The sequence below is a fragment of the Leopardus geoffroyi genome, chromosome A3 (genome assembly GCF_018350155.1).
Source record: "Leopardus geoffroyi isolate Oge1 chromosome A3, O.geoffroyi_Oge1_pat1.0, whole genome shotgun sequence".
Taxonomy (NCBI): domain Eukaryota; kingdom Metazoa; phylum Chordata; class Mammalia; order Carnivora; family Felidae; genus Leopardus; species Leopardus geoffroyi.
The window spans coordinates 69,652,776-69,669,607 of NC_059336.1; the positions used below are offsets into that span (position 1 = coordinate 69,652,776).

The following is a 16,832-nucleotide window of genomic DNA, read 5'->3' on the forward strand; positions in this document are numbered from 1 at the left end:
AGGAAATCTTAATATATCTTGGTTTTAATTCCTTTGGAGTGTCAAGGGGTAAATAGCATGTTCCAGCAGATAAACAGGTTAGAAGAAATGATAAATTACCTGACCGTCCATCTCTCTGGAAGTCCACATGATACCATTCTCCATCATTCACCTTCTTCTGTAGGGCTTTGATTTTTATTGTACCTGACCCCATGTCCAGGAGGAGGTAGAGATGGCCATCCAGCATCTCAATAGCAAAGAAGTCAACCTTTATCATCTGAGGGTGCTTGGCATCTTTTTGGTGTCTTGGCTTGCCATGGCTAAATAAGATGAGGCCATTTGGCTCTGTTGTACGGAAATCAAATGATATGGAGCCTGTTTTCTTTGCGTTCCATTTAGGCAAAGAGATGAAAGACTCTGGGGTTTCAAAGGTGATTGGGTCCAAAGTTGCAACATTCTCACATTTAAATGCTACCACTCCATGGATCTTCATCTTAGGGTCTCCTTGTTTGGCAAGACGAGATAATTCCAGTCTTACATCATTATTTTTATACACAACCTGTGGGCAGAGGATAGCAGTGAGAAACCAGGCCCATCTTTTCATATGCAGAACTTGTCTTCAGTTAAGTGACTTTCAACACGTTTGTAACACATGTAACATAATGGTTAGTGCATTTTGATATATGAGATAGCTTTCTCAGCCAAATAAAAATCAAGTATCAACTCATTAAACAGTAACCATTCCAATCTAATTTCATTCAAATAATGTGTGTACATACACATACAAACTGGCTGCAGTTAATTCAAATAATTTGAATGGATTTGTATACGGCTTTCATTATTTCAAGCGTATATAGAGTCAAACTTACAAGACAATTGCTTTTCTTACTATAATTCATTTATTAAATATAAAGGTTTTTCAGTTTTCCCACCACTAAAGTATTTGAAATTATTTTGTGTAACAGTCACCTAAAATACAGGAATTCTTCTATGGTCTACATAGTCACAATGCGTATAAACTTTGTAAGATAATCACAATAAATTGAGGCAGAAAACATACTGAATTTTCTCAGAAAAATCATTAAATACAACTAAAATGCAGAAGCTCTCTTCTTCCCTGTGGCCTATATTAACAACTGTTTGAATAATGTTAGGTAACTCTGGAAATGTTGTTTGCTCTAAATCCATTCAACCTGTATTACGTGTGTTCCGTTTCACTTTAAAGTATACACATGTAGAGCAAAGTTTGTCCTAACTCTCATTTCCCAAGGCACTTCATTTCAATGGGCTGGGTGGTTCTTTCTGACTGCTTGCTGATAGTTCTCATGGCTTTTTGGACTCCAATGGTACACTGGACAAATCCACTGGTAGGATTCACAATATCAAGCATCTGCTATCACATCACCTTAACAAACTCGAAGCCGTTCTGACATTAAGATAAAGAGAGTCCATACCCTTTCTCTATCTAATGCATACTAAGCATAATTACATTTCCAAAATACACGTCACACTGACTTAAGAGTAAATTAGCCATCTATGTCCAGTTAACTATCTAAATTATTTTAAGAAGCCATTCAAGAATTCATAGCAGCCAATACTGACAAGTTCTAAATTCATTTATATTTATATAATAGAAAAAATAAGACAGCCTGTGTCTGATTAGTGCTGTAAAGTTAACAGGTCAATATAGCAAACCTGTGGCAAAACTAAACTGAGCCAATGGTTAGTGTTGCTAATGAATTTCCTGATATAGTGTGTTAATGGATACTTTATTTTTCAGAGTAAGAGTGTAGGCCTTGGTATCAGACTGAGTTCAAATGCTAGCTCCAGCATTACCTAACTGCATGATCTCCCCAAGCCTTACTTTTCTCCCTTTTAGGGAGATAGCATCTTACAGGATGATTGTAATGGTTAAAGAAGAAAATGTATGCAAGTGAGAAAATCTACATAAAGGCAATCATCCAATGCCAGGCACATTGTAAGATTTCAATAAATATCAACTACATCAAACTGCATGATAATAAATACCATCATCTTGTAGACACAGAAATAATGGTGGTAAATTAATCTATTATAAGGAAATGTTTAGAAATTAAGCACATACTCGGGACGCTTGGGTGGCTCAGTGGGTTAAGCATCTGACTCTTGATTTCTGCTCAGGTTTGTGAGTTCGAGCCCCACATTGGGCTCTGACAGGTGGAGCCTGCTTGGGACTCTCTCTCTGCCTCTCCCCCGACCCTCTCAAATAAACTTGGAATGAAAAAGAAATTTGGCACAAACATATAATTGGTATTTTATACCTGATTGGTGCCTACCAAATAAGCCGCATCTTTCCAATGCTAGTCCCATTTCGGTTTACCCTTATCTTGAAGGAGGATTATTATAAAGAATAGCATACAAAATTATTCTTTGAGAAAATATGTATAACTGTTCAATAAGTGTAGATTGACAACAAAAGAAGAGAAAATGGACTTAAGCAATAACAAAAAGGAATTAGATTAATTCTTCAGTATACTTTCTTGAAGAGAGAAAGAGCTATTAAGCCTTGGGAAAGTTGATTCAAGATTGTCTTTCTTTGGGGATCTTTAGAAGTGGAGAAAATGGTTTCCAAGTTTTATAACCTCTCACCATGACTTTCAAGCTATCCAAGCCTGTATTTTTTCATGTTTCCTGGTGATTTATATTTTATTATCTGGAGATTCCCTTAACAAAGGTAGTGATCAGGAACGAGTATAATATTTTCTGACCCAATTGATGCAGATGATAAGGTTGACCTATGCTAACACATTGCCCGTGAAATAGAACCACTGCCACAGAGTTGGGTGTTTCTGACGTGAGTAAGTAGGTATATGAATGCATATACTGCCTCATGAGTCCAAAATCAGCTACCAAAAACTGAAGGATGTGGGGTTGGGGCAATTCTAGCTACAGATTTCAGCAAGTGATTTACAATCTCATGAGTGAATTGGATACCCCAGGGAAAGGGAGGTTCGAGAAATGGAGAAGAAAAGCAGGGATTCCCATGATCATATAACTTAGGGTTAGCCATACACACACACACACCTCCTCCAACTCCTCCTTACCCCACCAAAAAGATGATGGATCTCCACCACAATCTATGCTTTGTGCAGACAGGGTCCTTGCTCACCATAGCCAAGCACCAAGATTAGTACCTGGCACAAAGTAGACACTCAATAGTTTCCAAGAATTGAATAAAATTCTCCCTTCACTTTTTAAACTTAGTCCCAGATTATAGACTATCATTAACAATACTTACAAATGCAGTTAAGTAAAGCAGAATATGGTATTGCAGACCAGTCTCACACACTCGCTGCTATTTTGAGCTTATTTCTCCAGAAAATGTGGAAACTTCTGTGCATGTTCACTTATAAATGGTAAGCTGGTTTATGTATTGGAAAACTTCACCTTCAAACTCATATTGTAGGGTTTAAATTACTTTTTGAATGAAAAACACCCGAGTTAAAATTCTCCAGAGGTAGAATCATTTTCCTGGAAGAAGTATCTTGAGGAGAAGCAAAATGATGTTTTCTTTTTTTTTTTTTTTTCCCCTTCCTATTTTGTATTCTTTGAAAGGCAACTCCAGAAGACAGAAAAGCAATTTTGGATAGGCAGGCTGATAGCTCTCAAAACTACACTGCTCCTTCATCTGACCCAGATTCCATAATCACCCTACTTTTTGAAAGTTAGGCTTACTCTTAAAATGACCTGAATGTAGTTCAATTATAATAATAAGTAGACTGCAAGCACTCCAAATTTTCCAAAAATTCATGTGTAAGCTATTTTTTGCTTCTTTCTGAGATAATATGGCTCTCAATAATTTATAATTATTCATATATCTTTTTAATTTATGTCAAAAGTTGTAATTTATTTAATAGTTACAACTTTCAAAAAATATCTATATACTCTAAAGTCCTGACAATTAGATGATATTATTGCACATTCATTTGGATCAGTTCATAAAATCAAGATTTCTTTGGGGATATTGATTTTTCTTTTTTTTTTTTCTTTTTGAAAAGTAATTCAAAATGTTGCATTTCATTTCTCTGCTTCATGGACTCATATCGTAAATCCCACAGGGATAAAAACATAAGAAACACTAGGTTTTTTGTTATTTATTTATTTATTTATTTAGCTGCCATATAATTTCCACATTTTGATATGATGACCTTTTCCTTTCAACATTTGTTAAAATTTTAAAAATGTCCCTCACACTTAAATATGCAAAAATAGAAGCAATATGTTTGTATTTTTATATCCCTAGGTTTGGATTTTGAGGTAAGCTGTCACTGAGTATTTTATTTGATCTTGATATCAATCTTTTTTAAAAAGGGAAATAAATAAGCTAAAAAATAAAAAAAAATAATAGTAAGTTTGAGAGTCTGGGTATAGACTTGGCTTAATCACAAAGCTAGTATCTAAGTTCAGTTGCCTATTCTCTCTCTCAGTTTCTTAATTTTATATATAAAACATATATATCTAAAAAGGAAAAAAAAAACATGTCATGTCTATAAATCCTTGAGCCTCCACCCCCCCACCCCCGCCACCCCCTGTCAATCTATGTGATTTGGGACAAAGGTAAAAGATGTTCTACTGTTCCTTCTCTTTTTCTAGCCTTTTTCCAGTTGTGGTTTTGATGTCAGGATATTGCTCTCTATTCGGGGATATACCGAGACACTAATCCATTAGGTAAAGGGAATATACACCTACATCTTTAGGTACACAGACACACATCAAGCATCATATGTATCTAAGGTTTGTACAGATGGTCCTGGAGAACTGGTGGCTGATAGATAAGGCCCTTCCACAGGAAGTGGCAGTGTGCGAAAGAAGCAGATCAGTAGGAAAACATTTGCTACTCACACAATGACTTTTTGTTGTTACAAATAAACGTTTCAGCTTAGAAATTTTCATGAGGCTCTTGAATTAATTAACATGCACTGATCAAGGCAGTTCGTGTCTTAACTACGAGAGTATACATACAGGGTGATGAAATGGGTACTGAGTTTAAAATCAAGGAGTGATGCAGGGGTGTAGACTCAGTTGTGACCTCCCTGAGAACTTGAATGGCTTATTCTAATCTGAGCTTGGATTCTCTTCCATTCTTGAGAATAGTAACAAAGAAGGGCCAAGAATTTGGTTCTCACAATTTCCAAGAGAACTGCAGCTCACCCACTTGCAATCCTGTGACCTTGCACAAGTCCTTCAATCCCACAGAGACTCAGTTTAATCTGTAAAATGGAATAATCATATCTACCACATTAGGGTCATTGTAAAAAATAAATTATATTTCAAGGGAAGTGCTAAAAACAGGGCCTGGCACAGAGTAAGTGCCCAAGTGACTATCAGCTGGCTGCTCTTGTTCATGTTGTTATTATCATAAATACCAATATTATTATTCTGAGAGCGAATGAACGGAGCTGTAACAAAGGTAACAGCTAACAGGGCACACAGTAGCTGACTGCTGTTTTCAAGTAATTAACAGGACTGCAACCAGAAGGATCAAAGAGATCAAAGCAGACTGGGGCTTCTTTTTGTATCCTGATACTTACATTGCAGTTTGAAGGCTTGGTCTATAGATAAGGTTTCTTAGCTAGAAAAATACATAGGAAGCTAGGGAGCCTGGGGCTTTTATTTTCACTCCTGAGAGAACTTCTGTGGCATCTGATATCAACAAAAAACACCACCGTCACCACAACAAGAATCAGTTAAGATTTATTGAGTACTTATCTTCTGTCAGACCCTGTCATAAGAAATTTATACGTATAATGTGTTTACTCCTCACAAGCATCCTAAGAAATAGAAAACATTATCCTATTTTATCAATAAATATATGGAGGCACAGAACTCGCTGAATGTCTTTTATCATGCTCATGCCAAATACTGTGAAAAGCTAACGATGTTAACTTCAAACTCTGTGTTTGTCTCGCAGGAAATTTCATTTACAGTTTTCACTTGTAATTCCACTTATGGTTTTGATAGCAGTTGCTAAGCAGGAGATTCACAATCAAACAGCTATATGCCACCATGCAAAAGGATGATCTTGCTATGAGTTACATGACAGTATCTTTCCTTCCATTTGTCCTCATTAAAATATCTCTAAAAATTTTGTTAACATTTTTATTTATTTTTGAGACAGAGAGAGACAGAGCATGAGCCAGGGAGGGGCAGAGAGAGAGGGAGACACAGAATCTGAAGCAGGCTCCAGGCTCTGAGCTGTCAGCACAGAGCCTGACGCGGGGCTCAAACTTGTCAACCATGAGATCATGACCTGAGCCAAAGTCGGACACTTAACCGACTGAGACACCCAGGCGCCCCTAAAATATCTCTAAATGAATCAAAGATCACAACTGAGCAAGAGTGTGTTTTTGTGTGGCTATTGACTAAAATGTCTCTTCAGGGGCGCCAGGGTGGCTTGGTCGGTTAATCGTCCGACTTCGGCTCAGGTCATGATCTCACGGTCTGTGAGTTCGAGCCCCATGTCGGGCTCTGTGCTGACAGCTCAGAGCCTGGAACCTGTTTCAGATTCTGTGTCTCACTCTCTCTCTGCTCCTCCCCTGTGCATGCTCTGTCTCTCTCTGTCTCAAAAATAAATAAACGTTAAAAAAAAATTAAAAAAAAATAAAATAAAATGTCTCTTCAAATCCAGTTTAAGTAATGGGGCTTACTTCTGTTTCTAGAACTATAGTGTAGTTTTTCAACAGGTATGCCTTTTTGGATATATATAATACTAGGATATATATAATAAAATATTAGAATTAAAGTATGTGAATAAACCAGTTTATTTTCTCACAAATGTTTGATATTGGTATATTTATCAGTAATGTGTGAACTATATGTGAACACACACACACAGCTTATACATTACCTAATATAAACGCGCTTATATGTAATATGTCAGACTAATATTAATGTCCAGAAAAATATACATATATATTAGAATATATAGTACATCTCTAGATAGATAAGTAGATAACACATACATATATCATATACACACCAAAATGCTAATATACATACACTAATAGCATATAATAATTCCAAAAATTAGAGAGTTCTTGGCTAAAACACACAGATGGTCTTACTCATTTGGAATAAAAAAATGTCTTGGCCTAAAAGCAAATATCAGCATTTATAAGCTTGGCTTACTCCAAAGGAAAGGCTGCAGCCAAGAGACAAAAAAAAAGGATTTATTTTATTATTAAAGAAAGTAGAAAATTAAACAGATTTTCTCTAATGTTCCTGCCACCATGAAGACACAATTGTAAGAGTGGAGTAGAGGCAAAGTGGTCACTTTTTTTAGAAAAAATCACTGCACTCATTATTGTCCTTTTACCCAAGATCAAGTTTCCTATGCTGTTCACTTTCTTACACTGAGAGCCTAGCACAGAACGTGCTTGGAATAAAAAGATGAAGGAAAAAAAAAAAAAAAACAGTTTGTTGAACTTAACTGACTAAGGGACTAATAGGATTTTAGCTTTTCTGAGAATGTCCCACCACAGAAGTGTCCATTTATAATGTGAATATGCGCAGTTGAGGCAGCTGTGGGTCCAGCTGCAGGGCGTGAGTCAGAGAAGAGGTAGCAGACAGGAAATGCACACGCCCTGTTCAGAGTAGCCCAACATCACTTTAAAAACAATACCAAGAGGGGCACCTGGGTGGCTCAGTCGGTTAAGTGTCTGTCTTCAGTTCAAGTCATCATCTCACAGCTCATGAGTTCAAGCCCCGCGTCAGGCTCTGTGCTGACAGCTCAGAGCCTGGAGCTTGCTTCAGATTCTGTGTCTCCCTCTCTCTCTGCCCTTTCCCTGCAAGCACTCTGTTCTCTCTCTCTCTCTCTCTCTCTCTCTCTCTCAAAAATAAATAAACAATAAAAAAAAGTTTTAAACAATACTTAGCGTTCAGGAAATTTGATTTAAAAGAGTTACATAAGGAATTTTGAAAGATAAGAAAGTTCTCATTTGGGGGTGGGGAGGGCAGAGTTGGTGTTTTCCCCCCATAATCTAATCCTATTCAGAGATTATTCAACTAAATTGAAATTTTCCCCCTACCTAAATAAATAATTGGGGAATGTAAAAACAGATGACAATAACATCATTTCTCAATAAAGGCATGTGACTCATTAATTTCAAACCAAAAATTAGTTGAAAGTTGGAAAGGACTAAAAATAACAATATTTTATTTAAGCAATGTAGAGAAAGAAATCTTTTTGCTTAGTTTCAATTAAACATGATCAACTACATCTGATTCATGAAAAGAAGCTTTGAAAAGCAAAAGAAAATACCCTCTTGCTTTCCCCTTCCTTCATTCTATCCTCAGTGAACTGCCTAAAGTTATTTAGACAACCTTGGGCACCATCTGTACAAGTTAGCCATGGGAGCAAAAGACTGTGCTGTCCCGGGGTTAACAGCTCTATTTAATGAAGCTTTCAGTGGCATATGGGTGTGTGGCAAAAGAACTTGAGTTCTACTAGATAGGAATGTCTCTTTTTCTCCCATTAAAGATTTAGTAATTCAGCAATGCCTTTGGGGGAAAAAAAATGGAAAAATGAACCACTATTTCAATTACATGAGAGCTGAGGTGCCAAGTTAAAAAGTAAAAGCTGAAAACTAGATCAATCCTCCTATTTTCAGATGAGGAAACTGAGGTTCTTCAGATAAGCTCAGGGACCGTGTCTCAGTTGGCAGCAAACTCTGATCATGAACATGTATCGAGGAATTCAGTATTTTGTTCCTTTTTGACTGTGTTAAAAAACAAACAAATGGAACGATGAGCTGTCTCTACCAGAGGCATCGGATATGAGAGGCCCTTGAGCAATTACAAATGAAGAGCTGCCGTCTTTTCCGCAACATGGCAGAAAGGGAACTGTAACGGATTTAAAGGCAATTCTATCTTTAAAACCGTGATAGCTTCGCAATAAGCTGACACTCAAATATAAAAATAAAAGTCCTGAGGGGAAAAATTCTTACAGTTATTTCCCCTACTAATGGCGTTTTAAAAGACACTGGAAAAGTTAACTAGAAACAATAAACTTGCAATGTTTACTGCTATTTTGCAACCAAGTGACGAAGATATTTTCAGCATCAGCCTTTCATAATCTTGCAGAATGTAACATCATAAATGAGGGTTTAAAGCTTCTATTCCAAACTGGCAGGCACTGCTGATAAGGACAATGCATGCCCACTTTATCCCAAAACTTTTTAAAGCCTCTGCTAGCCTCAATGAAGGAAAAGAGGCCACTTTATTGTTTTTTTAAGGGAACCTATATTCCCATGAACCAAGGATGATTATCTTTGAACTGATAATAACAAAAATAGTGGCATTGGCATCAAATGTTATGTCCGGATTAACCAATTCATGTTCTTTTGCATCCCTAGCATGAGCATTCATGTTCTTTTGCATGAGCTCAGCAAAGCTTTCTCATTATCTAATTTCATATTTTTCTAAAGGGGTAGCTATTAGTATATAATATACCATCCAGTACATGTATGTTCATGGTAAGGATGGATATATGTATATATTTAAAATACCATATACGATACAGTTGGTCCTTTTTACTTTGATTTACCGTAACATGCTGTATGCTATTTTAGATATGCCAAAGTTCTAACATTCGATTCTACTGTTGCTTTTTTTTTTTTTAATTTAGAGACAGAGCGAGTGGGGAGGGACGAGATGGGCAGAGAGGGAGAGAGAGAGAGAGAGAGAGAGAGAGAGAGAGAGAGAATCCCAAGCAGGCTTCATGCTCAGCATGGAACCCAAAGTGGGGCTTGATCCCGTGACTCGAATCAGGATGACCAGAGCCAAAATCAAGAGTCTGTATGTTCAACTGACTGAGCCACACAGGTGCCTCAGATTCTATTACTTTTTGATTGTGTTCATTACTTTTTGGCTTAGGAAGTCCTCCCCCCAAGAGAGATTTGATAAACATATTATTACATACAATATCTGTTACTTAATTTTATATGTGCTTGTGAGGGTGTATAACTTTTTAATCTTTTTGAAAGTATTTTTCTTCTTTTTTGAGATGAAGATCCAAATTGAGTCCCCCTGCCCAGATAGTTAACTTATTTAAGCCAGCACATTTCTTGAATAATTTCTTTTTTTTATTGATTTGTAAGACCTACCACATTTTTAAATTCTTAGACATACTGTACAAGGTTCTGTTCCTGAGCATTCTATTGTTCATTAGTTTTCTTTCTCTTTCTTTCTTTCTTCCTTCCTTTCTTATCAATCTCCACTTCATTTAATTATCATGTCTTTATAGTGTGTTCTAATATATGTTAGGTCTGTCCTACTAAGCCATTTACATTAATTATTCTAATGACGTTTATATATCATATCATATAGTTTTGTTTCCTGTATAGATAAGATAAATATATAGAGCAGAACTATTGTAGTTGCTCTGATTTAGCTTTCCAAAATATAGACCGCTAAAGCTGGTGGCAAATTATTCATTCAAACTCACTTAAAGAGACTTCTGAATAGCAAAAGGAAATTACATCTTGCTTAGAATTACATTCCTATTATTATAATTATTTGTAAAGTTATCATCCATAAGTGATTATAATAATTTCGATTTTAACACATCAGAGAATCTGGCCCAAGAAAAGCATATTATTTATTAGTTGGAAGATAGATATACAATTGTAGAGAAAAATAAAATCAGGGAAAAATGCAACTATAAACACACTAATTCCAATTCAATGATCACAAGGCCTGATGGAGTTTCTTGCAGTAAAATGCCAGGAGTAGGTGGCCAGTCCATTGGAGAGATTTGGAGGACAGGCTACATGACTCTCAGCACAGGAGAAAGCAAAGTGTGGTCCACTTTATTATGGCTCTCTTCAACAGGCCAGGCCACTTGCCTGAGGACACACAGCTAGTGTCAGGCTAGTAAGTAGTGGACAAGACAGAATCTGAATGCCTGTCTCCAGACTGGGAAATAAACTGTATAACTTGTTTGTTTGTTTTCTTTCCATAGGGCTGTTTTTATGATAATTAAGTTTCCTGCAGCAATAAAAGCCATACAACTCTATTAAACCTTATTGACTTGAGATTTCAAGATCTGATTATCAAATTGTTTATCAGTCCCCTCTCTTGCCCTGGCTGGCCGGCCTTTCCTTCTTAATCACAAGACTCCCTGAGCACCCACAAAGGAAACAAGGGAAGCTGATATTTAAGACAGCCAATGCTGCTGTTTTTCACACTCACAATAAAACTATTTTTCAAACTAGACTTGTTACTAAGAAGTTGTGTATAAATATGCCCTGTAATTTTAATATTATCTGAAGGCAATGCTTTGTATGATACATACATATAGATGTGAATACAGATTCAAACAGCCTTAGGTTTGAATTCCTGCTCTGATACTTAACCACACTGCCCTGGGGAAGTTCTCTAGTTTCTCTGAAGTAGTTTCTCCCCTTTTTCAAGTGAGGTTAACATTTATGTTATAGTATTATTTAAGCAATACAGTACTAGGTGCTTGGTCTTGGGCACTGAGTAAAGAGTAGCTGTTATTGTTATTATTATGATCTTAAATGTATAAGACAGGAATGCTGGTCATTTAAATAAATAAGTGGCTGCTTCTCTAAAAGCATACTTTGAAGTAATTAATCACCCTCAAATCCTCATGTTTACCTGATTGCTTCCCAAATTTCATAACTTGGTGTCTTATCTCCATGAACTTTACATTTTGAAAGATTTAGTCTACTAAACAAAAAGTATTCATTAAGGAATACTTTGTAATTTTCAATTCAGCAAAGGAATAATGAGATGGCCTCTATAATCACACTGAGTTGATAGAACTACGGCCTGATGCAAATAGCTGTTTTATTTAGATTGCATTAAGAGTGGGTCAGTATGTATCCTTTCCTAGATTTGTTGAAATACTGGGAGGGCACAACTCTTCTTCATTTCTAATTTCAAAGACCCCCCCCCAAAAGCATAGAAACTCCAGGTTGTGAGCTGTTACTTTTCAATTATGGCTGCTCGGCACTGGGGTATTTCTTCTTAATGCATTCTTTAATTATTTCCTTTGGAAGGTCCCTAGTGCTTCAAATGTCAGATGGGTTGTGCCTTTTGCCAAGGGTTGCTTAGTTAACTGTTTATTTAATGAATGGGGTTTTATGTGCGGTTGAATTTCTCATGGCACACGTTAGGAGATTCTTGGCAGAATTTAAATTGGAGAACTGAGAAACATATTGGCTCTACGGAAGCTCAATCAGCTCCCAGGCAGGAGCAGGGTCTTTGCCAAGGAAAATTCACTAAAATAAAAAATGCAAAGACCAAACTCACACACGATGCAAGGAAAACTGACGGTGGTGTCTAGGATTAAACGAATGCTGGATCCAGGTATCCAGCGAATGGATATCCTGCAAATGGAACTGAAGAGAATGCTGGACAATTTCAGTTGAGAAATAGGAATGAAATCCCTTTCCTTATTTTTTTTAATGTTTATTTATTTGGAGGAGGGGGCAGAGAGGGAGGGAGAGAGAGAAAATTCCAAGCAGGCTCTATGCTCTCAGCGCAGAGCCCAATGCTGGGCTCAAACTCATGAATGGTGACATCATGGCCTGAGCTGAAATCAAGAGTTCGACACTCAACCAACTGAGCCACTCAGGGGCTTTGGAGGATGACAATACACATAAATTTCTTAATTGCTTGGGATACTCAATTAGCTGCTAAGAAAAAGATCATGGAGTCTTATGTAATTTCTTGTGTTTCTTCCTTATAGAGATGAGTCTAAATCTATTTTTATGTTATGGAAAGATATGATCAGTTTATTCATTTCAAGTAAGAAAGAGTAATTTTTTTTAATGCTGCAGCAGCAGTGACTAAATATCCTAGACCAAATATCCAGATGGCTATATTTTTTTAAATGGACTGGCCAGGAACTTAGATATGGTATAAGCATCAGTTACCAGGTGTGCTTCCTTTGAGGACTGGGAAGAAAAAAAATGCTCTGAAATGTTATGTAGGCTTCAAAAAGTCCCAAATCTGTTAAAACATTTTTTTTTTGGTTATTTTATATCATTATTATTATCATTATTATCTTTTTTTTTTTTTTTTTTTTTTTTTTTTTTACCCAGGAGTACTACAAAATAAGTACTACTCAGAGGATCAGAGATTTTTTTAAAATTAAACACAAGTTTGGGACTCCTGGGAGACTCAGTTGGTTAAGCGTCCGACTTTGGCTCAGGTCATGATCTCGCGGTTCATGGGTTTGAGCCTCACGAAGGGTTCTGTGCTGACAGCTGGGAGCCTGGAGCCTGTATTGGATTCTGTGTCTCCTTCTCTCTCTGTTCCTCCCCTGCTCATGCTCTGTCCTCTCTCAAAAATAAATGAACATTAAATTTTTTAAAAAAAAATTAAACACAAGTTTGAGAAAATAAAGATAAGGATGTATCTTTCAGTAATGTAGGATGGGCAGCATGAGCCTACTTGTTGTTGCCAGGTGACTATCCAGTCTTGTGTGGAAGGAAGGCCTGCTGCAGTCATCTCCTCCAGGTATCACTGTCATCAGCTCCTTCCTGCAGTTCTGTACGCTCTGCCAGCTCATGTACCACCCCCTTTCCCTCTCTGGAAGAGCAATTTCCAGAATTAGCCTAGTTCTCACTCTCTACTGGCTTACTGGAGGCTGCCTGAATCTTGGGTGATCAGAGGCCTGGCTGGCTCCCTAGGTTCCTATCTGTTTGGGTCATTTTCTTGCATATTAAGACACTGGGCTCAACAGCACATAAATGCTAATCTGATGATAGGTTGGCCACCCCTCAGGTGGCTAAATGGACACAAGTGTTCTCTTCTTTAGGCCTAATGGCTTGGCTATCAGTATCCTGCTCAGGACTAAACCACTACCCTATCAGGTGGTTCACTGGATTTGTCCATCTATACCCACTTGCTCCTAATCGTCCTTGATTAGCAAGTATGTTGCCTGATATATATTAGTATGAATTGTAATAGCACCAGTAACCAACCATTAAGCACCTTCTATGTGCCCCATGCATTTTTAGCTACATTACATATATGCTATTTCTCATAATTTTTACCTCCTTGCCAAGGTTCAGAGAATTTAAGTATCTTGTCTAAATTGTATAGCTAATAGATGACAGAAAAGTAATCCAACTCAACATTTATCTGATTACAAACTCATAGATGTGTTTTTTTGGTTAATGCTCGTCATCATCTCATGGGATACTGACTGAGTTTCTGTTTACTTAGCCAGCATGGGTCCTGGGAATAATTCTACAACCTCGTCATCAATAAGTAAAAGGACACATTTAAGCCCTTCCTATTCTTCCATGATATGGCTCCTTTGACTAGCTGTGATTCTCTTAATACTACTGGTTAAAAAAAATCCCCTTAGGTTCCATCCTATTCTCTTTATCCCTTGATTTCAGGGTAACTGGTGTTCCCATGGATTTCCTATGATACTCTGATATGGTCTCACATTTATTTTGTGCTCACTTCATTCTTAAGACCAAATTACCCAGCCATGTTATCAAGTAAATACAAAACTTGTTTTGAATTTTAAGGATTCCTTATACTAAGTTTCTCTAATTACCATGTAAGTGGAAAATAAAAAAAATGAGAATTAGCATTAATAGGAATGACATTTTAAGGGTCAGTTTCCAGGGGGTCTAGATTTACATTTGGCTGCTGTAGTCTCCTTGAGTCAACACAGACTCGATATATATATATATATATATATATATTTTTTTTTTTTTTTTTTTTTTTCATTACAACAGATGAAGTCCAGTATAGCAGGGCCAGGACTAGGATAACATGGGTAAAGTGACTGAGGTACTCACCTGAGATGCAAAACATAGGGAAGGAGTGGAAAATGCTAAAAACTCAGTACTCAAGAAAAATAATATCTCAGGGTGTTTTTTAAATCAATGCAAAAAAATCCTATGATGAACGAAATATCAAAATTTTAAGTAAAGACAGAATCAGTATTACTGATTGTTACTTTTGTCTCAGTCTCCTATATGGCCTTGTACTGCACTGCAATACATTATTTTTCTAGGATTAAAGAGCCCAAATTGACTTGTTGAAAATCAATTTATTGGAACAAGTGCCAGTAACTAGAAGTATTTGGGGTGGGGGTGGGGGTGGGGAGGGAAAGCCATCATTAGAGATAATTAAAATTATAACTAGAATATACTCAATTTTTAAGGTGTACTAGTCATTAATAAAACCACTTTTACTCAAAGGATACTGATAGCAAACAGTTACAGAGTACTTATTTAGACACTGTTTTAAGCACTCTACCCACTTAATCTTCAGGACAACCTGTGGAGGTAGCAGAACATGCCCAGTGCTGCAGAATTCCCAGTGGCACATTCAGTAGACTACAGTGTCTGTGAAACACAGTGACTCTGGAAGTGGCTGAATCAAGTTTCAATTCCAGGCAGTCTGAATCCAAGGTCTTTGCTCTTAAGAATATTATAGAACCAAGCCAAGCCCCTCAAAGACCATATAATCTTGCTTATTTCTACCTCAACCTTTTTTCCCCACACAATCCTAAAAGACAGTTAACTTTGACAATAATAATTAGCCCACGGATAAAGATCTTGGCATGAGCTTTTACAGAAACCAGTAAAAATTTCATACCTATATCAAATTCGGTGACTTTCCATTGAAATCACCATGAGAGTCAATCATATTGACTTGATGGGGCACCTGGGTGGCTTAGTTGGCTAAGTCTCCGACTTCAGCTCAGGCCATGATCTCACGGTTTGTGAGTTTGAGCCCCATGTGGGGCTCTGTGCTGACAGTTCAGAGCCCAGAGCCTGCTTCAGATTCTGTGTCTCCTTCACTCTCTGACTCTCCCATGCTCATGCTCTGCCAATCTCTCTCTCAAAAATAAACATTAATTTTTTTATTTTTTTATTTTATTTTTAAATTTTTTTTAAATGTTTATTTATTTTTGAGACAGAGAGAGACAGAGCATGAACGGGGGAGGGTCAGAGAGAGAGGGAGACACAGAATCGGAAGCAGGCTCCAGGCTCTGGGCTGTCAGCACAGAGCCCGACGCGGGGCTCGAACTCACAGACCGTGAGATCATGACCTGAGCCGAAGTCGGACGCTCAACCGACTGAGCCACCCAGGCGCCCAAACATTAATTTTTTTAAATCATATTGACTTGAGAACTACAATAGATCTCTGTCATCACCGATGTATCTGTAGGTCAAATATACAAACTAGACTGCCTAGTCAAGAAACATTCACAAAATTGTGATGTGCAAGTAAAAATTAATTCTGTAGCTCACAGGTACTGAAAGGCTGACAGAATCCAGCCTTCTAGTCTCTGTCACTGCTGATGAACTTCTACAGGTGCACAGTGTTCTTAGATTAAAGAAATATCAAAATGCAATATAATAATGATATAAATTCATCCCCATGTTCAACAGTACTATAATTGCATGATGTAACTAGAACATCGTAAAGGATCATAAATAAAACAATAAATAATCCAGAATAAAGCCTTTACATCACGACTAATACGTGGATCCTTTCAAGTAACCACTGTCACTGGATCTCTGATTATCTGGTTTCTACTAAATTAAAGAAAAAACAAAATCTTCAATGGTCCTATCATAGAATATTTACTACTGATGATTTTTTAGGCCTATAATAAGCCAGTGGCAGCGTAGGAGTATCTTTGACGAGCAAGAAGAAGCAAGCTTGGTTTTGGGAAAATGTGAGCCCAGCGAGGAAGAAGAATTAGGACATAGGGTGGCAGCAGAGTACTGAGAGGAAGAATCAAAGGCAGAAAAGCCCAAGAGAAGTAGAATGTAAAATGCCTTTATTCCACCCAAAGAGTTGGGTGT

The 16,832-nt window shown here is 37.1% G+C and overlaps 1 protein-coding gene across 27 annotated transcripts in view; it reads right to left on the reverse strand.

Annotated features, from left to right (window-relative positions):
- NRXN1 (neurexin 1) overlaps positions 1 to 16,832 on the reverse strand; it is a 1,133,918-nt gene that overhangs the window by 638,324 nt on the left and 478,762 nt on the right. For all 27 annotated transcript variants that reach the window (XM_045446002.1, XM_045446007.1, XM_045446003.1 and 24 more), the window contains one exon: positions 100 to 538. In XM_045446002.1, coding sequence (XP_045301958.1) covers positions 100 to 538 — 439 coding nt within the window. The remainder of the gene's footprint in view (positions 1 to 99; positions 539 to 16,832) is intronic.